The 27,779-nt window shown below is 45.9% G+C and overlaps 1 protein-coding gene across 5 annotated transcripts in view; it reads right to left on the bottom strand.

Annotated features, from left to right (window-relative positions):
* BDP1 (B double prime 1, subunit of RNA polymerase III transcription initiation factor IIIB) overlaps positions 1-27,779 on the bottom strand; it is a 330,901-nt gene that overhangs the window by 63,619 nt on the left and 239,503 nt on the right. For all 5 annotated transcript variants that reach the window (XM_030193306.1, XM_030193305.1, XM_030193308.1 and 2 more), the window contains 4 exons: positions 24,152-24,363; positions 20,108-20,471; positions 12,347-12,454; positions 8,934-8,982 (listed from right to left, as the gene is read on the bottom strand). In XM_030193306.1, coding sequence (XP_030049166.1) covers positions 8,934-8,982; positions 12,347-12,454; positions 20,108-20,471; positions 24,152-24,363 — 733 coding nt within the window. The remainder of the gene's footprint in view (positions 1-8,933; positions 8,983-12,346; positions 12,455-20,107; positions 20,472-24,151; positions 24,364-27,779) is intronic.

Here is a 27,779-nt window from a genome sequence, read left to right on the forward strand (position 1 = left end):
AGCAAACCTCTCATGAAGCGAACAACTAAAGGCTGTCCTGAGATCGGCTTACCTTCCACTTGGTAATGGTATGCACTGATTGCACTAAGGTGAACCCTTACGGAGTTGGTCTTCAGACCAGACTCAGACAAGTGGAGAAGGTATTCAAGCAGGGTCTGTGTAGGACAAGAGCGAGGATCTAGGGCCTTGCTGTCACACCAGACGGCAAACCTCCTCCAATGAAAGAAGTAACTTCTCTTAGTGGAGTCTTTCCTGGAAGCAAGCAAGATGCGGGAGACACCCTCTGGCAGACCCAAAGAGGCAAAGTCTACGCCCTCAACATCCAGGCCGTGAGAGCCAGGGACTGGAGGTTGGGATGCAGCAGAGCCCCTTCGTCCTGCGTGATGAGGGTCGGAAAACACTCCAATCTCCACGGTTCTTCGGAGGATAACTCCAGAAGAAGAGGGAACCAGATCTGACGCGGCCAAAAGGGAGCAATCAGAATCATGGTGCCTCGGTCTTGCTTGAGTTTCAACAAAGTCTTCCCCACCAGAGGAATGGGAGGATAAGCATACAGCAGACCTTCCCCCCAGTCCAGGAGGAAGGCATCCGACGCCAGTCTGCCGTGGGCCTGAAGCCTGGAACAGAACTGAGGGACCTTGTGGTTCACTTGAGATGCGAAGAGATCCACCAGGGGGGTGCCCCACGCCTGGAAGATCTGTCGCACCACACGGGAATTGAGCGACCACTCGTGAGGTTGCATAATCCTGCTCAACCTGTCGGCCAGACTGTTGTTTACGCCTGCCAGATATGTGGCTTGGAGCACCATGCCTTGACGGCGAGCCCAGAGCCACATGCTGACGGCTTCCTGACACAGGGGGCGAGATCCGGTGCCCCCCTGCTTGTTGACATAGTACATGGCAACCTGATTGTCTGTCTGAATTTGGATAATTTGGTGGGACAGCCGATCTCTGAAAGCCTTCAGAGCGTTCCAGATCGCTCGCAACTCCAGAAGATTGATCTGTAGATCGCTTTCTTGGAGGGACCACCTTCCTTGGGTGTGAAGCCCATCGACATGAGCTCCCCATCCCAGGAGAGACGCATCCGTGGTCAGCACTTTTTGAGGCTGAGGAATTTGGAAGGGACGTCCCAGAGTCAAATTGGAGCAAATCGTCCACCAATACAGGGATTCGAGAAAACTCGTGGACAGGTGGATCACGTCCTCTAGACCCCCGGCGGCCTGATACCACTGGGAGGCTAGGGTCCATTGAGCAGATCTCATGTGAAGGCGGGCCATGGGAGTCACATGAACTGTGGAAGCCATGTGGCCCAGTAATCTCAACATCTGCCGAGCTGTGATCTGCTGGGACGCTCGCACCCGCGAGACGAGGGACAACAAGTTGTTGGCCCTCGCCTCTGGGAGATAGGCGCGAGCCGTCCGAGAATCCAGCAGGGCTCCGATGAATTCGAGTTTCTGCACTGGGAGAAGATGGGACTTTGGGTAATTTATCACAAACCCCAGTAGCCCCAGGAGGCGAATAGTCATCTGCATGGACTGCAGGGCTCCTGCCTCGGATGTGTTCTTCACCAGCCAATCGTCGAGATATGGGAACACGTGCACCCCCAGCCTGCGAAGCGCCGCTGCTACCACAGCTAGGCACTTTGTGAACACCCTGGGCGCAGAGGCGAGCCCAAAGGGTAGCACACAGTACTGGAAGTGGCGTGCGCCCAGCTGAAATCGCAGATACTGTCTGTGAGCTGGCAGTATCGGGATGTGTGTGTAGGCATCCTTCAAGTCCAGAGAGCATAGCCAATCGTTTTGCTGAATCATGGGGAGAAGGGTGCCCAGGGAAAGCATCCTGAACTTTTCTTTTACGAGATATTTGTTCAGGGCCCTTAGGTCTAGGATGGGACGCATCCCCCCTGTTTTCTTTTCCACAAGGAAGTACCTGGAATAGAACCCCAGCCCTTCTTGCCCGGATGGCACGGGCTCGACCGCATTGGCGCTGAGAAGGGCGGAGAGTTCCTCTGCAAGTACCTGCTTGTGCTGGAAGCTGTAGGACTGAGCTCCCGGTGGACAATTTGGAGGTTGAGAGGCCAAATTGAGGGTGTATCCTTGCCGGACTATTTGGAGAACCCACTGATCGGAGGTTATAAGAGGCCACCTTTGGTGAAAAGCTTTCAACCTCCCTCCGACAGGCAGGTCGCCCGGCACTGACACTTGGATGTCGGCTATGCTCTGCTGGAGCCAGTCAAAAGCTCGCCCCTTGCTTTTGCTGGGGAGCCGCGGGGCCTTGCTGATTCGCACGCTGCTGACGAGAGCGAGCGCGCTGGGGCTTAGCCTGGGCCGCAGGCTGTCGGGAAGGAGGATTGTACCTACGCTTGCCAGAAGTATAGGGAACAGTCTTCCTTCCCCCGAAAAATCGTCTACCTGTAGAGGTAGAAGCTGAAGGCTGCCGGCGGGCGAACTTGTCGAATGCGGTGTCCCGCTGGTGGAGAGACTCTACCACCTGCTCGACTTTTTCGCCAAAAATGTTATCCGCACGGCAAGGCAAGTCCGTAATCCGCTGCTGGATTCTATTCTCCAGGTCGGCGGCACGCAGCCATGAGAGCCTGCGCATCACCACACCTTGAGCAGCGGCCCTGGACGCAACATCAAAAGTGTCATAAACTCCTCTGGCCAGGAATTTTCTGCACGCCTTCAGCTGCCTGACCACCTCCTGAAAAGGCTTGGCTTGCTCAGGGGGAAGAGCATCAACCAAGCCCGCCAACTGCCGCACATTATTCCGCATGTGTATGCTCGTGTAGAGCTGGTAAGACTGGATCTTGGACACGAGCATAGAGGAATGGTAGGCCTTCCTCCCAAAGGAGTCTAAGGTTCTAGCGTCCTTGCCCGGGGGCGCCGAAGCATGTTCCCTAGAACTCTTAGCCTTCTTTAGGGCCAAATCCACAACTCCAGAGTCATGAGGCAACTGAGTGCGCATCAGCTCTGGGTCCCCATGGATCCGGTACTGGGACTCGATCTTCTTGGGAATGTGGGGATTAGTTAATGGCTTGGTCCAGTTCGCAAGCAATGTCTTCTTCAGGACATGGTGCAAGGGAACAGTGGACGCTTCCTTAGGTGGAGAAGGATAGTCCAGGAGCTCAAACATTTCAGCCCTGGGCTCGTCCTCCACAACCACCGGGAAGGGGATGGCCGTAGACATCTCCCGGACAAAGGAGGCAAAAGACAGACTCTCGGGAGGAGAAAGCTGTCTCTCAGGAGAGGGAGTGGGATCAGACGGAAGACCCTCAGACTCCTCGTCAGAGAAATATCTGGGATCTTCCTCTTCCTCCCACGAGGCCTCACCCTCGGTGTCAGACACAAGTTCACGGACCTGTGTCTGCAACCTCGCCCTGCTCGACTCCGTGGAACCCCGTCCACGATGGGGGCGTCGAGAGGTAGACTCCCTCGCCCGCATCGGCGAAGCTCCCTCCGCCGACGTAGTCGGGGAGCCTTCCTGGGAGGTGGCCGCGGTCGGCACCGCACGCGGTACCGACGTCGGGGACCTCAACCTGGGCGATGGGCCAGCCGGCGCCACGCTCGACGGTACCGGCGGCGCAAGCACCGCCGGTACCGGAGGGGTAGGGCGCAACAGCTCTCCCAGAATCTCTGGGAGAACGGCCCGGAGGCTCTCGTTTAGAGCGGCTGCAGAGAAAGGCTGAGAGGTCGATGCAGGCGTCGACGTCAGTACCTGTTCCGGGCGTGGAGGCTGTTCCGGGCTGTCCAGAGCGGAGCGCATCGACACCTCCTAAACAGAGGGTGAGCGGTCCTCTCGGTGCCGATGCCTGCTGGGTGCCGAATCCCTCGGCGACCCAGAGCTCTCGGTGCCGACACGGGGAGGAGACCGGTGTCGATGCTTCTTCGATTTCTTCCGAAGCATGTCACCGGAGCTCCCCGGCACCGACGAGGAGGACGTCGAATCCACCCGTCGCTTCCTCAGGGCCGAGACTGAAGAAGGTCGATCTCGGGGGGGCTGTACCGCAGGAGCCCTCAGGGTAGGCGGAGACCCACCCGAGGGCTCACCGCCACCAGCAGGGGAATGGACAGCCCTCACCTGCACTCCACCCGATGCACCACCGTCCGACGACATCAGCAGACGAGGTCCTGGTACCACCGACGTCGATGCAGCTATCCGATGTCTCGGCGCCGATGCAGAGGCCCGATGCCTCGATGCACTCGATGCAGGGGCGGCCGAGGAAGATGGTCTGGACGCTGACGACGTCGATGCACTCGAAGATCCCGGTGCCGATGCCGACGAAGAGCCCGAGAACAACACGTTCCACTGGGCTAGTCTCGCTACCTGAGTCCGCCTTTGAAGCAGGGAACACAGACTGCAGTTCTGAGGGCGGTGCTCGGCCCCCAGACACTGAAGACACGACGAGTGTCGATCAGTGAGCGAGATAACCCGGGCGCACTGGGTGCACTTCTTGAAGCCGCTGGAAGGCTTCGATGTCATGGGCGGAAAAATCACGCCGGCGAAATCAAAAGCCGAAATGGCGAAATTTGAAGCACCAAATTTAGAGGGAGAAAAAATCTCGACCGAGGCCGAAAAGAGGCCTACCCCGACGACGAAAGAAAACTTACCGGGGCAAAAAAGCTGGAAGTACGGGGAGGATTTACACGAAACCCGGCGGGGGGTTTCCGGAGCACTTCCCGACTAGGACAAAGCTTTCCCGAAGGAAAAAAACACGTTCAAACAAATTGGACGCGCGAGGTCGACTTTCCGGGGCTCGACACGGCGAAAACACGACCGTACCGAGTGCGGACAAAAGAAGACTGGCCGGCTCGAGCCGGTTTCGGGCGGGAAGACGGCCGCGCATGCGCGGTGCGCGCGGGCGCGCGAGGGCTAGCAAAGGACTTTGCTAGTGAAGTTTCCGATTGGAGGGGCTGCCGTGGACGTCACCCATCAGTGAGAACAAGCAGCCTGCTTGTCCTCGGAGAATACTCCATTTACTTTGTGGTACCAAAGAAAGGAGGTTCTGTCCGGCCTTTCCTCGACCTCAAGGGGTCAATCGGGCCTGGAAAGTTCGGCACTTCCGGATGGAGACTCTCCGCTCTGTTATAGCGGCAGGGCAGGCAGGGGAGTTCCTGGCATCCCTGGACATCAAGGAAGCTTACTTGCATATTCCCATCTGGCCTCCTCTTCAATGCTTTCTGCGTTTTACAGTTCTGAGCCAACACTCCAGTTCAGAGCCCTCCCGTTCGGGTTGGCTACTGCTCCGCGGACCTTCTCCAAAGTAATGGTGGTCATCGCGACCTTCCTACGCAAGAAAGGACAACTGGTTGATCCGAGCCCCCTCTTATGCAGAGTGCGGCAGAGCTTCAGACCGGGTGATTGCTCTTTTGAGCTCCCTGGGGTGGATCATCAACTGGGAGTAAAGCCAGCTGCGCCCGACTCAGTCCCTGGAGTATCTGGGAGTTCGATTCGACCCCCAAGTGGGCAGAGTGTTCCTGCCAGACAATCGGATTGTCAAGCTTCAGGCTCAGGTGGACAAGTTCCTAGCAGCCTCTCCTCTTCGGGCTTGGGACTATGTGCAGGTGTTGGGCTCTATGACGGCCATGATGGAAGTAGTACCCTGGGCCACGGCCCATATGAGACCTATACAGCTCTCTCTGCTGCAGCGATGGACTCCAGCTTCGGAGGATTACACTGTGCGCCTTCCCTTGGATCCAGCGGTGCGCAAGGCGCTGAGCTGGTGGCTGAGGCCAGACAAGCTGTCCGCAGGAATGCCTCTTATGACCCCGGAGTGGGTTGTCGTCGCGGCGGACGCCTCTTTGTCGGGCTGGGGAGCCCACTGCTTGGGAAGGACAGTGCAGGGGCTCTGGTCTCCTGCAGAGGCAAAGTGGTCTATCAACCTCCTGGAACTCAGAGCCATTCGGTTGGCGCCTTTGGAGTTTCTCCCGGTCCTGGCGCTCAAGCCAGTACGGGTCCTGTCGGACAATGCCACGGCTGTGGCCTATGTCAATCGCCAGGGAGGTACCAGGAGCGGCCCTGTAGCCAAGGAGGCCATGAAGCTATGCCTGTAGGCGGAAGCAAACCTGGAACAGCTGTCAGCGGCCCACATTGCGGGAGTCATGAATACTGCTCAGGCGTTCTTGGACATCACGAAGCACTGGGGCCAGCAGAGCCTAGATCTGTTGGCATCATCAGCCAATTGCCAAGTGCCGCGCTTTTTCAGCAGAGGACGGGACCCTCGATCTCTGGGAGTAGATGCTCTTCTCCAACAGTGGCCGACACAGGAGCTTCTCTGTGTGTTCCCGCCTTGGCCCATGTTGGGCAGGGTGCTAGGCTGGGTGGCAAAGCATCCGGGCCAGATAATCCTGGTGAGTCCAGATTGGCCCAGACGTCCCTGGTATGCGGACTTGATCAGGCTCTCAGTGGACGGCCCTCTGCAGCTGCCAGCGGAACGGGGCCTGTTGCATCAGGATCCCGTGGTGATGGAGGATCCCTCCCCCTTTGGTCTTAAGGCCTGGCTATGAGCGGCAGCGTCTGAGGAAGAAGGGCTTCTCAGACAAGGTCATCGCCACTATGCTGAGAGCAAGGAAGCGCTCTACTTCTACTGCTTACGCCAGGATTTGGCGTACCTTTGCATCGTGGTGTGAGGCAGGCTCACATTCTCCCTTCACTGCTTCAATTTCTTCAGTGTTGGCGTTCCTGCAAGAAGGTCTGGAAAAAGGCCTGTCGCTCAGTTCCCTTAAGGTCCAGGTAGCGGCTCTTGCTTGCTTCAGGGGTCACCTGAAGGGTGCTTCCCTGGCCTCGCAGCCAGATGTGGTGCGCTTTCTCAAGGGAGTTAATCACCTGCGCCCTCCTCTGCACTCAGTGGTACCTGCGTGGAATCTCAATCTGGTGCTAAGAGCCTTGCAGAAGCCGCCTTGTGAACCCTTGTCGAGGGCATCTCTGAAAGACCTGACGCTGAAAGCAGTCTTTTTGGTGGCTATCACTTCAGCCAGAAGAGTTTCCGAGCTCCAGGCGCTATCATGTCGAGAGCCCATTCTGCAGTTCACTGAGGCAGGAGTGTCTATTCGCACAGTGCCTTCCTTCCTGCCCAAGATTGTTTCTCGCTTCCATGTGAATCAGCAGCTCTGTCTACCCTCCTTTCGTAGGGAGGACTACCCAGAGGAGTACTCTGCTCTCAAATATCTAGATGTGAGACGAGTCATCATCAGATACTTGGAAGTGACCAATGATTTCCGGAAGTCGGATCATCTGTTTGTGCTGTTCGCAGGTCCTCGTAGGGGTCTGCAGGCTGCCAAGCCTCCAGTGGCACGATGGGTCAAGGAAACCATTGCAGCGGCTTATGTGGCCGCGGGGAAGGTGCCGCCTATCCAGCTGAAGGCTCACTCCTCTAGAGCACAGGCGGCCTCGATGGCAGAGGCCGGGTCCTTCTCCTTGGAAGAGATTTGTAGGGCGGCAACTTGGGCATCGGCTCATACCTTCTCCAGACATTACCGCTTGACTGTGGCTGCTCGGGCGGAGGCTCGTTTGGAGCTTCAGTGTTGCGGTCAGGGATTTCTATGTCCCGCCCTGGGTGAGTACTGCTTCGGTACATCCCACCAGTCTATGGATTGATCGGCATGATGATATGGAAGGTAAAATTATGTATCATACCTGATAATTTTCTTTCCATTAATCATAGCCGATCAATCCATAGCCCCTCCCAGATATCTTTACTGTTTATATTCTGGTTGCATTTCAGGTTCAAGTTTAGTCTTCAGTTCCTGTTCAGGAGGACTTCGTGTTCAAGTTTTTTCAATTGGATTCTTCAGGAGTTGAGACGATTTTGTGTTACAGTGAGCTGCTGCATTCCTCTCCCCTCCGTTTCACGGGGCTGGATTGAGACCTAAATTCTGCCGGCGCTCCCTCCCGCTTCGTGCAGCTGTAGGGCAGCTTTGTACCCCTCCCGCTTCAGCGGTGTTAGGGTCAGTCAGCTCCTCCCGCGGTTGCAGGATAAGCCAGATCCTCCCGCATCGGCGGGTGTGGTGTACCTCCCCCGCTCCGCGGGGATGAGCTGGACGGATTCCCCTCCCCCACGTGTGGGGATGAGCTGGGTTGATTCCCCTCCCCCGTTTCGGCGGTGGTGAGCTGGGCAGAGTGTCCCTTTGTGGGTGTAATTTAAGTGCTGAGTCATGCGGATGGAGCTTTGATATCGACATACTGAGGAGTTTCCGGCAGCACATGACCACATATAGGGAGGCAAAAGGATTGCTCTCTATCTCCACCTGCTGGTAGATGGACACAACCCACCAGTCTATGGATTGATCGGCTATGATTAATGGAAAGAAAATTATCAGGTATGATACATAATTTTACCATAGCAAGGGTTGGAGTCCTGTTTCTACTACTGACACTCCTTGAGATCTTGGGCAAGTTACTACTCCCAGTGCCTCAAGTGCCCACAACAATTGTAAACTCCTTGGGCCAGGGACATATTGCACCTAAATACTTATCACTGTACAACACTGCATAAATCCAGCAGTGCTATAAAAACAACTGTTACTGAAATGATGTTGCTCTAAGGAAGCTCCTTCCTTTCTCCTCTTTATTTAAACTTTTAATTGGTTTGATTTTAGTTTGTACAATAGTTGTCTCCCTTACATTTTTATGACGTGGTAGTATTGATAATGTAAATCTGTTTACTATATTTTTATATGATGCGGTTGTGCATAGGTAAAGAACAAATACTGCTCTACTATAACAACACTGTGCTCGTCTGATTGATGAACCATTCTGCCCCTAAATTCTCCATCGCCTGCTCTATTTTAACAGTAATTAGAGTACAACAACATTAAAAGAGGAGAAATAAGAAAGGACTTTTAGGAATGTCTACTGATTTTTTTTGTTTAAATCATGGTATATTTACCAATGCAATGTCTTTGTATATTTACCAATGCAATGTCTTTAAATACACACCTGCTTCTTCTTCTGGAACTTGGTATGAAGCCATGCATGGAGCTACTGCCTTGAAACAAAAATTTTAAAAATATTAGATACAATAATATCACTGTAGCCAACACTGAATATCTGATTGTTTTGCTTTCCTACTCGAGTCCTTAAAATTAAATTCTTACAAAACTTATAACTGTGGCTCTTGACCAAGTCCTCAGGGCCACCCTGGTCATTCTGCTTTTCAGATCTGCCATACTGACTGATGTACATGAGATATATAATGGACCAAAGATCAATAACCCAGGCTGATGTATACACATGATATTATGGATATTCATTATAGATGCTTGCAAACCGCACTAGCCATTGTGATTCTGGAGGCTGGAATGTTTTAAATTAACTTGAGTAACACCCTTTTAATTAAGGCTTACTTAGAATTTACAAGCCTTTAAGACCATTGGGGCAATTCTGTAAGTGAGCACCACAATTTAGATGAACTGATCCTGCATGATGAGTGCCAGTTCTATAACAGCATCTGTGCTTAAGTTGGCACTGGCATGCCTAAATTTAGGCATGCCCACTTATGCCAGGTCTATGAGAGGCGTAAACTGCCATGCCTAAATGCAGCAGTTATGCACGCAACCTACAGTATTCTTTAAGTTGCCTGTGTAGCTATAAGACACACCAATGGCTTGACCATACTTCTTCCTTGTGAACGCTCCCTTTGAATTTACATGCTAAGCAAATTGCTTGCCTACATTATAGTAAACCGTTGAGCATGTGGCTGCCATTTATGTACACCTATCCACATAAATAACAGTACTTTATAAATGTAGGCACACAAATGACACATTTAGGTGACCAGTTATAGAACACAGAGGATAATACATTCTAGTAATAGCTCATACTACTGCAGTGCTTTATATCTGGATCCACCTTATAGGTGCCCTTAAACTTCAGCTAATAGGTCATACGACTAGCAAGAGTCTCCACTGAGAGCATTACTTCTCTAATCTAGAGCTTACATTAGATCCCATTCATTGTGAGGACTTAATTCAAATATTTAATGCTCTACTTCCACATTTTATGAGGTACGGGTTTCCAGAAGGGCCTATTTCCTAAGCTGCATTAGGTGTTTAACATGGTTTTAAACATGCAGTAACAGCAGAGCATTGACTGTTAGGAGTTTAAAGCAGCAATTAGTTTATGCTAACACAGAAATTCCTACAGAGATTATGAAATTGGTGAGGAATAAGTAAGGACTATGTCTTGGAGTGGAGTAGCCTAGCGGTTAGTGCAGTGGACTTTGATCCTGGGGAACTAGGTTTGATTCCCACTGCAGCTCCTTGTGACTCTGGGCAAGTCACGTAACCCTCCATTGCCCCAGGTACTAGTAAGTACCTGTATATACTATGAAAACCGCTTTGAATGTAGTTGCAACAAACACAGAAAGGCAGTATATCAAGTCCCATTCCCTTTTCCTTAATGTGGAGGTCGTTACCACACAGTAACTGCTGAAATGGCAGACAATAGAGTGCAGCTGGCTAGACTGACAAGTATAGTCTATTGCATTTCACAAAATTGGCTGTACTACTAATGAGCACAAGCGACCATTTCTCTGCTGCATTCCTCAAAGTGCTGGGAGTGATCCCAAGAATTAACTCAGAAGTTTTACAAGTAATACACAATAACTTTAGTTATTAGAACATACAAACTGCCCTACTGGTCATACCAAGGGTCAGTCTAGCACAGCGTCCTGTTTCCAAAAGTGTCCCAAAACACAGCAAGACTCCATGCTACTTAACCCCTAGGATAAGAAGTGACTTTCCCCAGGTCTTACTTTAATAAAAGTTAATAGACATTTCCTCCAGAATTTGTCCAAACCTTTTTTTAAACTCAGATATATTAACTGCTTCCTTACTGTCCAAGCAGACCAGTCCAGACAGTTTTAGTTCTTATTTTGTTGTCTTATTATTTGGAATCACCTCAAAATGAATTACCTATTGTAACTAAATGTATTTCATTGTCCCCAGAGGGCTTAAAATCTAAAGGCTAGATTAACCAACATATATTAATGATTTAACTTGCATTATTTAATACATGCCCCATTACTATTAAATAGGCCTATTTACTAATAACTTGCATTAATGCATCAATATACTGGTTAGTAAATTTAGTCCTCAGTTTGTTCCTTAAGCAATGGAGAGTGAAGTGATTTGCCTTAAGGTTACATGGAATATTAGTGGAGAAACAGGATTTCAACCCTGGCTTCCCTAGTTCTCAGAACAACTTAACCACTAGATTATATAGGGGTCCTTTTACTAAGGTATGCTAGCAGATTTAGCTCACACTAAATGCTAAGAAGCCCATAGGTATAAAATGGGCTTCTTTGCATTTAGTGCATCTTAGTAAAAGGACCCCTTAGTGTTCTTCTTTGTAACCAAATTTCTTCACCATTTTATCTTTTTTTCCCCCCCATTTAAGTAACCAGAGTATACAGATGCCTCTCCAAAGGGCTGGTGTTCTATGGTTCAGGCATGCCACTGGTACATGAAGACATGTCTCCTAGTGGAGGTGTAGTTGTATGTGCTGCCTTCATACGTTGCACCAGGTTCTTGTCTATTTGTCTGAAAGGCATAATGAATGGACCGTCTTTTTCTCAATTAGAAATGCCTAAAATACAGGCAAGTATTTAACCAGCTATGCTAGTATTCTATAAAGAAAAGTAGGCACTTACTTTTATTGATAAAATAGGCTTCAAATAGAAATATCCTTGGCACCTAAAAACAGGAACCCCCTTTATAGAATTACCCTATTTTTGTCTGAGCTAGACATTTGTATGTACTGCCTTTGTCATCGTGAGAAAGTGGTGGTAATGGATGCTGGATCTTGACCATTATTAAGGCGTTTTTTTCTGGTCTTCCATTTTCACAGACTAGGGCAGAGTAAAAGAAAACAGTCTGCTCAGCTCAGCTCCCATGCTTTATTGATGGGAGGAAAAGAAATTGTATTTTTCCTTCCATAAGAAAGAATGGTGGTTATTCAGGTGGGGATTGGGGAGGGGGAAGGAGGCTGAACATATTTAACCGTGCCCTAAGCTTGAGAACAATTATTCATGATAAGAGATCCAGGACAGTCAAATGAAAAGTGGCATATCTAGGGGAGACCAGAGGTATAGCAGCACCCAAACATGAAGAGCATAGGTAAGCTTTGCCTCCTGTGTGGTGAAATTTATTCTTTCAAACGCCTGCAAATAAGTCTGAAAACAAACTGAATTGCAACCAAATATCCCCTTTAAGATTGTTTATAGAATGGCAAAAGCAGCTATTTTGTTGTTGTTTGCTAAGTAGAGGAAAAGTCAATTATGTATCAGCCCCTCAGAACAGAAAGACAGAACAGAGCATGTGCTGAGAAGTGTGCCAGAACAGAATACTTACTACTGAGGTATTATGATTTCTGCCAGTTAAAACAAATTCTTCTTGCACTCCAGGGCTGGATTTAGTGTCAGGAATACAATCAGCATCAATGATGTCAGCTATTTCAAACTATTAATGAAAAAAATCAATACTAGTTTGAATACCAAAAAACTAAAAGCTGCCCAAAGATATTCTGAACAATGCTGGGTCATTCAGTAATCTGTTTGACATCTGCATTAGAATAATATACATTCATTTATAAGGAGCAGCATGAATTGTAATATGTAGCGGCAAAGCTACTTCATATTAATACTACTGATTCAGGCACATCGGAGTTTTATTACACATCCTGTCAAAACCTGTTCTATTCATTTTCCTAAAACCAAGAAACAAAAAGATAAAAGCCCACACATTCACTGACATTTTCACTAAGGTGGGTACTATACAAATGAATGAATTAAAGCAGAATTTAAAGTAAAAGAAAACATACATATGAAAGTGAAACCTTTTTATTTGACTAACTTATTTCTTTACTGGTTTCCTCAGGTCCAAAAAAGAATAAGCTAGTCAAAACAAACGATGCTAGTGCCTGAACATAAATAAATCATAGATTACATTACAATGGGATATTAAATGAGAATAAATGTGTTAGCAGAATGATCAGAAGATGACGGATACAAAATTATGTCGGGTAGAGAGTTAAAAATACCAAGCCCTTGTTGAGTCTAAGTCCTTTTTTTTTTTTTTTTTTTTTTAATTTAAATGAGGTTTTAGTAAACACATTCAAATTGAACAAACAAACAAACCTACAATACCAACTCATATATAACACCATACAGCAAAGTATAAAATACAAAGTCTGAGGAAGAATCCCCAAGCACAATAGAAACCTCAAATTTTGGTATGTCAACCCTCCACAATAACCCATACCCCACACCTACTCCCAAACCCAACCTCCCCAACAACCCCTTCCAAAAATTGGTACAGAGAGTACTCCTCAAGCTAGTTGAAAGTTCAAGGGGCCTCTTATCTTTTTCCACCTGGGCATACAATTACGCCTCTTAGTCCATCCGATAAATGTAACTTAATTTCATCCTCCAGAGAGACATGGGGTGGGGGTGGGGGATTGCTCAACTCGCTTCCAACAGATAGCCAGAGTTAATTTTGCAGCGTTAAACAGAAGACATACCAACTTCATTTGGGCATGCTTCAGTCCCAGGATAACTATCAAACAAAAACTCAGATCCAAGGGCACCCAATGACCGGTACAGTGACATAAATCCCACTGCTGCTCCTTGTGATCTTGGGCAAGTCACTTAACCCTCCCCATTGCCTCCGGTACAAAATTAGATTGTGAGCCCTCCAGGGACAGGGAAATACCCAGTGTACCTGAATGTAATTCACCTTAAGCTACTACTAAGAAAGGCTGTGAGCAAAATCCAAATATATTTCTGGTATTGTACATTTTTCCAAAAAGCTTTAGCCTTAGGGCAAGTCCACCATATGTGACCTGGTGTGCCCTTATGGCTGCAGAGCCTCCAACAAGCCAAAGAGGCCTGTGGGAATCAGTGTAGTTATTATCTTGGACAGTAGCAGAAATAGTCACCGTAGCAAACTCAGCTTCCAAAGCGTCCCAATATGAAGGTTTATAAGCCATTCCCAACTTACTTTCCCACTTTGTAGGATGGCACAAATTTCTTGCATATCTATACAGAGCAGCTAACAGATGTCTAGTAGATCTAAAATCTTCACATATATTTTCCAATTCAGTGAATTCTCCAATCAAATGTGGTTTAATATGTTTACTCTAAAAGGTGAATAACTTGACAATAAGCAAATCGATGCTCCTCAGAAAGTTAAAACTCCTTCATCAGTACATCAAAAGGAACAAATCTAGCATCATAATCCACAAATTGTCCCAGTTGTACCAGCCCTCTAGCCTCCCAAATCTTATACACTCCGGTGGTAAGCCCAGGGTGGAAATAGAGTGTTATGTTGCAGAGGAGTATGCCTCATAAGGGGGACCACCAGCCCTCCCAATTCACAGGCTCTGAATAATATCTTTCTAGTAAATCGAGGTTTCTGACACCCCCCCACCCCCACCCCTCAGATAAACTTCAGGAGTTCCTGTAAACTATCCAAAAATCTCCAAGGAAGTGCTATGGGAAGGACCTGAAACAAGTACAGAAAGCAGGGCATGATATTCATTTTGACCATAGTTTTTCGTTCAAACCATGAAAGGGTCAAGTCCTCCTCTATAGTTTAGGATAATTAGCATCAAATAAGGCCGACCAAGAAACTGTTATCCAAACCCCCAGGTAATGTAAAGCATCAATTACCCACTTAAAAGGCTTCAGTCTTACTCATGTCAACCTTGAAACTGAATGCCAAAGAAAAAGCCTCCATTTCTGTTATTAAGTTAATCAATAGAAATAAATCAAAATAAAACATGGAAAAGAAAATAAGATGATACCTTTTTTTATTGGACATAAATTAATACATTTTTGGTTAGCTTTCGAAGGTAGCCCTTCTTCGTCAGATCGCAAATAAGTAAATGTTGGTAGATGACAGTATATATAAGTGAAACATCAAAGCATTTCAGTGACAGTCAAACAGGATGAGGGTGGGTTAGGTGAGAGACAGGGAGAGCTGGGTGGATGAGGGGACGGGGAGATATGCATGGAGATAACAGTGTGACAAAGCAGTACAATTTTATGGTTTATAATGGGCTAGAAAACCCAGATCTTTGTTAAGTCCTGTCCAGTGAGTGCCAAAATATTTAATCATTCTGACTTCAAAGGTCTTACGTTTCTATATTAATTTAAAGTTCCCTTTCAGGATTCTTACCATGAAATCACTGACAGGACTTTATTTCTATTGATTACCTTTAAAAGTGGACTAACATGGCTACCACATCTCTCTACTCAAGATGTTATTTAAATTAGGATACAAAACTTCTAGATATGTTAATGTAAACAGGACATCATCAGCAAATAAGCTAATTTTATAAACATGAGTTCCCACATGAATACCACTCACGTCTGGGTTCATCCTAATGGACTCTGTGAATGGTTCCATTGTCAAGGTGAAGAGCAGGATTGACAATGGGCACCCCTGCCTAGTACCCCTAGACAAGGAAAACAGACTTCAGATCCCCCTATTGATGCGGACACAAGCTCTAGGCACTGACTAAAGACTCCCCACCCATGCACGGAACCCATCCCCAATCCCTACATGATTCAACACCCTGTCCATGTATCCCAAATGAACCCTAACACTTTTCTCTGCATCTAGCCCCAACAAAACGGTGTTAAGGTTTTGTACTTTAGGTGCATGGATTATGTTTACAACTCTGCGAATGTCATCAACAATGTCTTACAGGAACAAAGCCAACCTGGTCTGCATGTATCAAATCAGGAAACAAAGCCCCCAGTCTGGTAGCCAACACTTTCAATATAATTTGAATATCGGAATTAAGCACCGAGATGGGCCGATAAGACTGACAGTCCAGTTTATCCTTACCCTCTTTGGTAAAGTCTCACACTGCTCGTAACCTTGGGGTCATCTTAGACTCCTCCCTCTCTGCACATATTCAACAGATTGCTAAAACCTGTCTTATCTTCCTTTATAATATTGCCAAAATTCGCCCTTTCCTTTCTGAACACACTATCAGAACCCTCATCCACACTCTCATCACCTCTCGCTTAGATTACTGCAACTTGCTTCTCACAGGTCTTCTACTCAGCCACCTCTCTCCTCTTCAATCTGTTCAAAATTCTGCTGCACGACTAATATTTCGCCAAAGTCGTTATGCCCATATCAGCCCACTCCTGAAGTCACTTCACTGGCTCCCTATCCGTTTCTGTATAAAATTCAAGCTCCTCTTATTGACTTATAAGCGCATTCACTCTGCAGCCCCTCACTACCTCTCCACTCTCATCTCTCCGTTTTTTGTTACATTTGTACCCCGCGCTTTCCCTCTCACGGCAGGCTCAATGCGGCTTACATGGGGCAATAGAGGGTTAAGTGACTTGCCCAGAGTCACAAGGAGCTGCCTTTGCCTGAAGTGGGAATTTAACTCAGTTCCTCAGTTCCCCAGGACCAAAATCCACCACCCTAACCACTAAGCCACTCCTCCACTCCGTTCACTAGGCAAATCTCTCCTAATTGCACCCTTCTCCTCCATCGCTAACTCCAGACTCCGTTCCTTTTATCTCGCTGCACCTTGTGCCTGGAATAGGCTTCCTCAGCCGCTACGTCTAGCTCCATCCCTGGCTGCCTTCAAATCCGGGCTAAAGGCCTACCTGTTTGATGCTGCTTTTGACTCCTAACTTGTTACTTGCTTGTAACCTTTATCTTGTCTTCCTCTCTTCAATAGTCCCTTCCCTATGTGTCCTTCTATCTGTCCTACCCTTATCCTTATTGGTCCAGTCTGTCTGTCCTGATTTAGACTGTAAGCTCTTTTGAGCAGGGACTGTCTTTTCTTCATGTTCAATTGTGAAGCGCTGCGTACGACTGGTAGCACTATAGAAATGATTTATAGTAGTAGTAGTAGACTTGTTAGGTGAAGGCTGCTTAAGAGCACGGTGAGCCCTCTCCAACTCCAGGTTGGCAGCTGAGTCCTTGATCCCTAACAGCTGATTGCAAGTAGTTTATATAATATGCACCATATTTTCCTGCACTCTACCATTTGGAGTGCCTATGGTGCGCAAGTTACTGCACCTGCAGTGATTTTCCAGGTCATCCACCTTGCTGAGCAACTCAATGTGTTGTTTTGCCAGCTCCTCAGTGTGCTTATCAGTTTGCGCTTCAAGGCCCTCGACATGCACTCCCATTAACGCAAACATCCTGGCTAAGAGAATCCAGCTTAGTAGAGATATCCTCCCGCATGGACTGGAAATCAGATCTTAAGTCCTGAAGCAACTTATGGAGTTCCGACTAAATACGTCGGGGTTTCCCTCTCTGCTCCTCAGTCTCGCTGCCAGAGCCTTCTGGCAGCTCGGAATCCATGCAGTGTTCAGGAAACGCCTGCTGAGACTGGGCCATGCCAGTCATGCATCAGAACTGGTGAAGAGCCTCTGCAGAGGATACCTTACTCTTCTGCGATATCAGGGAGATAAAATCAGCAAGGTCTAGCAAGTAAGATGCAGCAATGATGGTGGACTGTCGCTAAAGAAGCACTCTGGAGGGCAGGAGATCAGACTCAAGCATCCATATTGGTGGGCGACGTCAGTTCCTCTTTAGAGTCTGTTAAGTCCTTTATGTAAATGCTGAAATGATTGATCTAATTTTATGTCTTATGTTTATGAATAGTTCTTAATTTTAAATTGCAAATTGTGTTACATGTTCATACTTATACCTTGCCTAGAATAGGTGAATGAATTGGCATGAAAAGAATGTATCAGCTAAATAAAAATATATTTAAACTTTATAGGAAGTAACTTTATAAAGCATTTTCCAACTGTAAACCTTGCTTCACATGTGGAAAAGGACTCATAAAACTGCACAGTTGAATACGTTCGTCTAAGTATATGAGTTGGGTACTTAAACATGTACCATATGTAAGCATTCCTGAGTGCACAATTTTTCCAAAAGAGGTTATGAAACATCTCGTTAAAATCATCCATAGTACCTGAAGATTGGAGGGTAGCCAATGTAATGATGATTTTTAAAAACAGTTCCAGGGGTGATCAAGGAAATTACAGGCCCGTAAGAATGACTTCAGTGCTGGGGAAAATAGTGAAAACTATTATCAAAAATATAAATGGCAAGTGACTGACTCACTTGCAAATGCGCAGTAGAGACTTCCCTCTCTGTCCCGCCCCCGCGTCAAGACGTGATGACGGAACAGAGAGGGAAACTGCGCTGAGGAGTGCACCACGAGGGAACCGCGGAGGTCGCTACTGCTCCCCCCCAGGTCCCTAACGCTCCCCTCCCCCTGAGGTCGCCGCTACTGCTCACCCCCCCCCCCCAGTGTCGTCGCCGCTGCAGCCCCACCCCCCTCCACCTGGGCCGGGCCCTCTCTTCTCCATTGAACTTACAGCGCTGAAACCGCAGCAGGCAGATCAGCTCCCGTCGGCCTTCCTTCCCTGCCTGTGTCCCGCCCTCGTCGACGTTACGTCACAGGCAGGGAAGGAAGGCAGACGGGAGGCGATCTGCTTGCTGCGGTTTCAAAGGTGAGGCGCTTTACGTTTCATGGAGAGAAGAGGGCCCGGGCCGGGTGGATGGGGAGGGGGGGTGGCGGCGACCCGGGGGGGGGGGGGGGAGCGGTAGTGGCAGACCTCGGGAGGGAAGGGATGGCGGCGGCAGGACAAATGCTGGACATGGGAGGTCTCAGAAGAAGGGGGGCCACGGAGCTGGGATGGATGGACAGAGGGGGGCCTTGGAGCTGGCTGGGAGGGATGGACAGAGAGGGGCCTTGGAGCTGGCTGGGAGGGAGGGACAGAGGGGGGCCCTTGGAGCTGGGAGGGAATGGGGCCTTGGCGCTGGGAGGGAGGGACAGAGGGCCTTGGAGCTGGCAGGGAAGGAGGGAGGGTGGAGGGCCTTGCAGCTGGGAGGGGAGGGGGGAAGACATCAAAATAGAACATACCAATACTCACCCATTTTAACGGGCTTAATGGCTAGTAAAGAATAGACAAACATGGTTTAATGGGACTGAGTCAGCATGGGTTCAGCCAAGGGAAGTCTTGCCTCACCATTCTGCTTCATTTCTTTGAAGGCATAAATAAATATATGGATAAAGGTGAGCCAGTTAATGTAGTGTGTCTGGATTTTCAGTAAGGTTCTGGCAAAGTTTCTCATGAGAGACTCCTGACAAAATTAAAAAATCACGGTTCGCCTTCTTCCCTCTGCATCATACAACCCTCTACCCCAAATAGTATATTTATTTATTGCATTTGTATCCCACATTTTCCCACCTATTTGCAGGCTCAATGTGGCTTACATAGTTTTGTTATGACATTGTCATTCCAAGGTATCATATATAGTAACATAGGCGTCCATATTCAGCATAGTTTAAGCAGGCAGCAGGGGCTTCCCATATGGGTAATTCAATACCAGCTTCTCGACACGTAACAGTTTTTGGACATGCCAAGGCACAGGTATGGAGGCCAGTGATGTGAAGAGAGTTGCAAGACTGGTTACAACATGAATAACAGAGGAACACCTCCTCTGAGGCTCACCCCCTCCCTTGGTGCTTCTCACTGGTTTTAAGGGTTGTCACAATAGTGCAGTTATCTTCCTTGACTCTGTGCCTGACTGCACCATTTCCAAGGTACATGATATATGTGACCCATGCTATTATCTGTAAGGCTCATGTAAAAGATACTATCTTATGAATTGTCTTTTCACTTACAGATAACAGCACAGGTCACAAACATGAATGACTGCAGACCCCTGGAAAACGCCATGATGTGGTTTCCTCATGATTTTAAAACTGCCTACCTCAAGAGTCACACCATAATATTTCAAACAATTTATGTCACCAACATTAAGACTTCTGATATCTATAAAGCGAAGATACTTACCCATAGCAGGTATTCTCCGAGAACAGCAGGCTTATTATTCTCACAACTGGGTCAACGATCTGCGTTGGCCCGGGAACCGGCATGATAATAGCAAAAAAGTTGCCAGAGCCTTCTGTCGTGCGTGCCATGCCCACTGCATATCGTCATACTTACAACTGGCTTGAGCTTGTCCTCGGAGAACCAAAATTACTGCAAGAAACCCAAATAATACCCCATTTAAAAATTCATGGTTAAGAAACCCAAGTAGGTGACATACCTCTTCCACAGTTTCCTCTATCTCAGCAGGAACAGGGTTTGGAGACCGTAGACTTCTAGGAACAAATACAGGGGCTTTGTTAACTTCCTCTGGAGGAAGATGATAATTCTCTTCTTCATAGTCTTGTTCAGAATCTCCATCATCATCTTCATCCTCCTCTTGTAAGGCCCTGAGGGTCACAAGGGTTGTCTTATGTCCTTTTCCAGAATGCTGGAGGTGACGACGTTTTGACCCTTTACCTTTGGGAGCATGTGGTTTGGGCTTTTGTGGAGTTTTGCTCTTTTTACAACAATTGGCTTCAGATTTGGCAGCAGAAGCAGGAACAGCTTTCATTGGTTCTGGTTTTTTACACTGTCTTCCCAACCTACATGATTACAAAAAAAAAAAAAAAAAAAAGAATTATCTTGGATCCCAAAAGACATTTTTGACTAATATTAGTTCTAAACTTCAATTCATCCTCCATACAAACCCTATAAACTATCCATATGAAAAATTCCTAAAGAACTCATGTAAGGACCCTTTTACTAAAAGGTATTAGAATTTGATCTTAGTGCTTTTTAATGAAGGGCTTTCCATGCGCTAATCCTAGTTTTGACAAGGCACAAAAGCATTTTTTAATTTTTTTTCCTAGCCATGCGCTGTTTGCAATTAACAAGGGGGCACTTAACACTATTTAGGAGGTGCTAAGTGCTGCCACTTTAACTCAGCATTAGCCAATTATCATGTGCAACTGCAAATGTGCCAGGTGGATAAAATTTCCATACCCAATCTCTGCCCTGATATACCCCCCTCCAAAAATTATTAAAATAAAAAAAAGAAATAGCTAGCGCGAAAGTCATTTCACAATATAACCATATGTCAATTTTAACTCAGGTTGGAAAGGAACATTAATTAAATTCAAACTACAGAGTGTGGACAATTATGAGGCATATAACACAAGTTTATGCTTGGAAATGGTTTGTTATAAAACTGCCTACAGTATACGTGCATAAATGTGCATGCATAATGCAGTGGTGAGCAGAAGTGTTCCTGCGTTTAGATATACACACATTTTTTTTCAAAAGTATGTACTTACTTTTTCTGGAAAATTGTATGTATTCAAAGGCATATGTAAACATATGTAAATATATGTATAATTTCAATCAGATAATTTTCAACTAGAAAAGTATTCCCTTTGAAAACTGCTATAACTTATGCATATACTAGCTGCACAAGTAACCTGTTACAAAACTACCTTCTATAAGGGTAATTTAAGAGGCATTTTCCAAGGGTAAAAGTGCTTTTTATGCAAACATAGCCTTTTACACAAATGCCTGGAGAATATATGCCTAGCCTTATGTGCATAAATGTATCCAACCTGAGTGGAGAAGTTCTCATAGTGCAGCATTGTGACTAGGTTTGGACATATGCACAGAAATGCCCTCACAAAAATTTACACCTCCTGCAAAGCAAAGAGAGAGAGAACACACTGTACTGTAATGATGGGCTACATCTTTCTGTCATGGGAAATAGAATCCTTGGGGAGAAATTCAGACAGTATGTTTCTAGACATTTAAACTAGAGGGTGGGGTTGACAAACGGAAACAAGGGAATTCAGAAAGTCACCCCCAGAATAAACATGACAGCAGAGGGAAAGGTCATGTAAATATAGAAAACCACATGGAAAGCAATGAGCACAAATGCTAGTAGTCTAAGTAAAAAGGTTCAAGACTTGCAATCTCTGATGTTTGAAGAAAACTTGGATATTGTTGCTATTAGAGACGTGGTTCAACGATTCTCACGAATGGGATGTGACCATACCGGGCTAGGATAGAGAATGCCGAAGAGGTGGAGGAGTGGCACTGTATGTGAGAGACAATATCAGAGCGGCTGAAATGTGGGGAACCTGAAGAAAGGAAGAAGCTTTATGGATCTTCCCCCTCTATCTCCTACCCTCCCCCCTCCCTCTTCGATTCTGTACCATCCGAAGTCACGAAGCACCCCAGCCTCCCCAGTCTCTAACGCATCCTTCCTCTGGTAAAGGCTGCTATAAATATGGCAACTGATCTTTATGCAAGGAAAGTAAACAAAAACAAAAGAAGCAAGAGCCTATGTGGTTCTCCAAACAAGTAGCTTTGTTCAAGAAATACAAAAGAACGCAATGAGAGGATCATGGAAAAGATTATCGGATTAAACTCAAAGAAGCAAAGACGGAAATACGGCTAGCGAAAGCGTAAGCAGAAGAAAAAATGGCTAAAGATGTAAAGAGAGGTGACAAGACCTTTTTCAGATATATTGGAGAAAGGAGAAAAGATAGGAATGGAATTGCAAGACTAAAAGATAATGAGAATGACTATGTGGAGAGTGATGAAAATAAAGCGAACGTGCTGAACAATTACTTCTCTTCAGTGTTCACAGAGGAAAATCCCGCCCTCATTTCCTGTTTGCGGAACGGCGGGACCACAGGAACTGCAGAAACAGAAGCAAAACCACAGCCTGTCTGAAGCGGCGTCTGTACTTGCTGGACTTCAGTGTTGCCGGCCGAGCAGGAGGTAAAACTTTTTAAACAGTAGCTGCCACTTACGAAGGGCTGGAGCACCCGCACACATCCTCCTTGCACTCGGAAGCCACAGAGACAGAGGGAGGGAGGTGCTGGGTGGCGGAAATGGGAGGAGAGGGGGCGTGGAACTCGAACGGCAGTGGGGCCGTCGCAGCCCGTGGAACTCGGATGACAGGAGTGGAAGGAGGGAGGGAGGTTGGGGATCATGGAACTCGGGGGGGGGGGGGGTGTTTGGTTACTCACATTCGGTGGCTGCTGCTGGGTTCCCTTTCCTCTCACTTCCCATTGGTCCGCCCTGTGACATCATCCCCAGGGCGGACCAATAGGAACTCTGTTACGAACCCAGGCAGCCAGACGGAGGTGCAATTATATAGGATGAAAACAGGTAAAACATATTTCCTATTTTCTTTGTCATTAAACTTCTTCTTGAATATGAGACACTAAAGTACAAATTCTCTCTTTTGGTTTTGTGTTTCTTTTTGTTTCTGTTCCTTTGGACTTCCAATTCAGTTGAAATTGGCCTTATACTACAATTCCATAAGCCTTCATTTGCAACTACTTGCTGTTTGACCCTTATTTTGTATCCTCCTACCTAGTCCAATCATTGTAATGACAGCTCTTACCAAAGGGCCTAAGATGGACTTCCTGTAGAATTTTGACATGTTTATATGCTCTCTGACTGACCAGAAAGCATCACCTTTGAGTGATGGCTCAAATTCTGTCCCCCCCCCCCCCCCAACCAGAAGCATAGCCAGGTTGTGACATCAACGGGAGCGGAGAGTAGACTGCATAGGCACACACTTACTGCTGAAAAATAGGCGCCATCAGAAGTCCATTTGGGGGAGCAGTCGCTCACCCAGCACCCCACCTAGTTACATCTCTGGCCCCAACCACCCCATTCCTAGCTGGTTTGGAGAAGCAGAATCCTGGCCTAGGAGCTGAATCTGGCATTGCTGCTGAACTACCAGGCCAATCTATAAAATAAAGGGTTGAAAGGGTTGATGTTCCGCAGGACCCAATCTTCTTAACGGTAACTGGCTATTGTTAAGCTAACTTTCAACAGATGTAACCATTTAGGTTCGACCACTGAGTATATGGTTTAGAACTTAACAAGGTAAGTTATTTGATTATGCTTAGGACAGTTATTTATGTGGTCCTGGCTCAAGCAGAAAACACTATATGTTGGTATTATCCACTTATCTTTAAAGCTTAGCACTGAACATATCCAATCCCTCCCACAGTTCAGCAGATAAATTTTAAATTCCTGATTAAAAGTTAGCTAGTTAAAAGGCAAGTGATTTTAGAGACAATTTATGTTAATTCCAAAATTAACCAAATAAATAAATTTGAGTATTTACCCCTTACATTTTTAATGTGATAAGATTCCTGCTTTAATATGAGAGCAAGATATTTATGAAAGGAATGGGTGAACTGCAGAATATGAGCATGGGGAGACATTCCAGGTAGCCATTTTCCTGCCTTCATTATTTGGCTAAGATGTTCACCTTGCAGTTTTGACTGGAACTGGAGGCAGAGCACTGGAGGAAAGCACATCCTCTTCTTCTTCAGTGGAAGTCTTATTTTCTGTTGATGCTGGTGGCTGAGACTTGTTTAACAACCTTCTTCTTTTCAGGGATTCCACTTCAACTGAATCATCGGGATCCTTTCTTTTGCCCATGTGTGAAGATAAAGGCATTTCCTCAGTGCAAGAACTGTGCTATAAGGCAAACATATTAAAAACTATAATGACATCTCCCCAAAAGAAAATCTATTTCAAAATATTCCTTGCTAAGCAAATCAAACTGACATAGTAACACAGCAGAAGATGGCATTATTTCAATTTACCCAGTTATTCTGTCCACACAGCTAAGAATATATCCCAGCTGCCAGCTGTTTAACGTGAGCACCTTAGGATATTATGCTTTATCCAAGACAATTTTTGCTTTATTTTCTTGGATTATTACCATTCTAGGTAGACATGCATAAAAGTTACAATACTCAATCCAACTGTTCCCTAATCTTATCACCAAATAAATTTTCAGCACTGCAATTCAAAAGCATTATTACCGGAGAGAAAGTTTTGTTTAGGTATTTGACACATAGTAGATGAATATACCAGTCAAAGAAAGGGCAAAAAAAATGGTATTAAGAATATATTGGCTATAATTGGGTCAGACCAAAACTCCATTGAGTCCAATATTCTGTCTCTGATAGTAACTAACAAATATAACAGTAGAACCCTACATCTCACCACAGAAATATATGTAACTCTCCAAGTCAACATAATTTCAGAATAAAGTCTACTGGGGCATCATCACCATCACCACCTCAAAAAGGTGAGTTAGCAGAATGGTGCATAACCATGGGATTGGTCAGCATTCAATATATCCTTTACTGAAACTTATGTCCAGATAACCTCCTTTCATTTTAATCATTTATTCCAGCAATTGCTACACAGATGATTTTGCATGCCAGCTAAGAACACCTCAAATTCCACCCATTGAAACGTGTGTTGATTTAGACTGGCATTTGCTGCGATGTGAGCAATTGTGGATTTATAAGTTTAATTCAATTAGGCCTTACATTTTAAATAAAGAAACGGATTAGTCATTCGTCATATGATCAACCCTCTAAATATTATTGGAATGGACCTAGCTGTCATTAGAATCAATCTTCTGTGTTAATATGGACTTTAACGATGGTATTTCTTTTTCAAGACTTTGTACACCATTTTGGGTGTTAACACAGTACTCGTCTTTGGTGCTGTGCCTCTGATTACCATTAAGCAATGCATGTTTGCACTGACTTGTTCCAACATCATTCTCTTTTTTAAAAGAAGGATGCTGAGTTGAGTGCTAGCTGCAAAAGGGCTTGAAACATTATGTACGCCATGATTTTTTTGTGTTATCACTGTATATGTTTTTCATTAAATAAGAATACTTATGCAGTTGTTTTCTTCCACAGAAAAGGCTGAGTTCTGATGCAGGCATTATGTTTACAAAAATATCTGCTGCTGGGCTGCTGTTTGGGAGAACAGTGTACATTTTGAGATAAGTACTAGAATTCCTGTTTAATCAACGCTATTGTGATTCATGAGCTTGAACATAACATCATAAGAATAGTCATACTGGGTCAGACCAATGGTTCATCTAGCCCAGTATCCTGCTTCCAACAGTGCCTGACAAAATCCAGATAGTAGCAAGAATCATGCTACTGGTCCCAAGGACAATAAGTGGTTTTCTCCATGTCTATCTCAATAGCAGACTATGGACTTTTCCTCCAAAAACTTGTCCAAACCTTTTTTTATACCCAGATACACTAACCATTGATACCACATCCTCCTGCAATGAGTTCCAGAGTTTATTCGTTGAGTGAAAAAATATTTCGATCATGCAGTTTAGTTATATGATGTGTTGTGAAAAATGAACATTGAACACAGGATTCCACTATGAATATCTATAGCAAGTGCATATGCTTATAATATGAATGACGGACTTTGATTATTTGTAACAGCTCATATTTACACGAGTAGAATTTGAGATTTTGGCTCACATATAAAATCACCTTTGTAGCAGTCACTGAGAAATGATTAACATGAAATGAGGTTGTCTGGACATAAGTGCCAGTAAAGGTTGTTGTGAATTTTGACCACTCCCATGACTATGCACTATTTTGATAACTGTCCTTTTTGCGAAAATTATAGTGCCCCAGTACACTATATTATGAAATTATCCTGTCTGAAGAAAGTGAAGTTACTTACCTGTAATAGATGTTCTCTGCAGACAGCAGGATACATAGCCTTATACTGGGTGATGTCATCCGATAGTGCCCAAGCGGAAACATTCTCCAGCTTTACACCAATTTTTGCAAACTTGCATTGTGCATGCCTGCGTCTGTTGCATGGGACCTAGTCAGTCTAGTATGTAGCTTGTAGAAAACAATTCCAATGGGAAGAATGGAGGATATGTAAGAATAGGTATCCTGTGACCTTGAAGAATACGGCTTTCTCCAACAAAAAGCAGGATAGCATAGGCTTACATCTGGGACCCCTTAGTTACGGATTGCATTTAACAAAAAAATAGGGAATAATAATGCACGGCCTTAGAGCACCAAGGGCCATGACATTTTGGGCTGATACTCAGACTGTGGGAGATAGCTAGGCTACCTCCATGGTTGTCGCTGAACCTGGATACTCAATGCTGGGACATTTCTGGACACGGGCATTAGACAGACAGGTGATTTTTTGATTGGTTTAAATTTAACAGGCCAAGCTGATATTCAGCGCTAGCAGGTTAAGTTTAAAAATATTCCAGCTATTAGCAGGTGATTCACTGAATACTGGCAGATAGCTGGTTATATCATGTGATATAACTGGCTATCCGCTAAGTGTTAAGCAGCAATATTCAGCTGGAGATAGTCAGCTATCTCCTGTTGAATAGAGCTGGGTAGCCAGTTTAAACCAATCAAGAGCCATTCCTTGCCAGTTAATTTTCAAAATTGGCCGGTTTGAGTATAATAGCTGCATAAAACAAATAATTTTTTAAAAGGCAGCTTGGAACTGAAATAAATGGAGGGGGATGGAGTTGGACGAATACATTCTGAAGGACTGTCTGGCCAAAGCAACAGTAACCCTGTCCCAAAACAGTAATGAGATGTAAATGTGTGGACTGAAGACCATAATGCAGCTCTGCAGATTTCCTCTATGGAGGCTGATCTCAAATGGGCTACCGATGTAACCATGACTCTGATATTATGAGCCATGGCATAACCCTCTTGAGATAGCTCAGCCTGGGCGTAAGTAAAGAAAATGAAGTCTGCTAGACAATTTGAAAGATTGCATTTGCCAGTGGCATTCTCCATCCTGTTTGGGTCAAAAGAAACAAAAGCTGGATGGACTATCTATGGGCTTTAGTCCACTCCAGATAGAAGACCAAGGCTCTCTTTTAGTACAAATTGGGTAATGTGCTTTCACCTTTATGGGTGTGAGGTCTTGGGAAAAAATGCTGGAAAGACAACTGACTGGTTAAGATGGAATTCTGACCCTACTTTTAGAAGAAACTCAGGATGCGTGCACAGACCACTATTTTTGTAAAACTTTGTGTAAGGTGGATTACCTACTAGGGCCTGGAGCTA

This window comes from Microcaecilia unicolor, chromosome 2 (genome assembly GCF_901765095.1).
Source record: "Microcaecilia unicolor chromosome 2, aMicUni1.1, whole genome shotgun sequence".
NCBI classification, from domain to species: domain Eukaryota; kingdom Metazoa; phylum Chordata; class Amphibia; order Gymnophiona; family Siphonopidae; genus Microcaecilia; species Microcaecilia unicolor.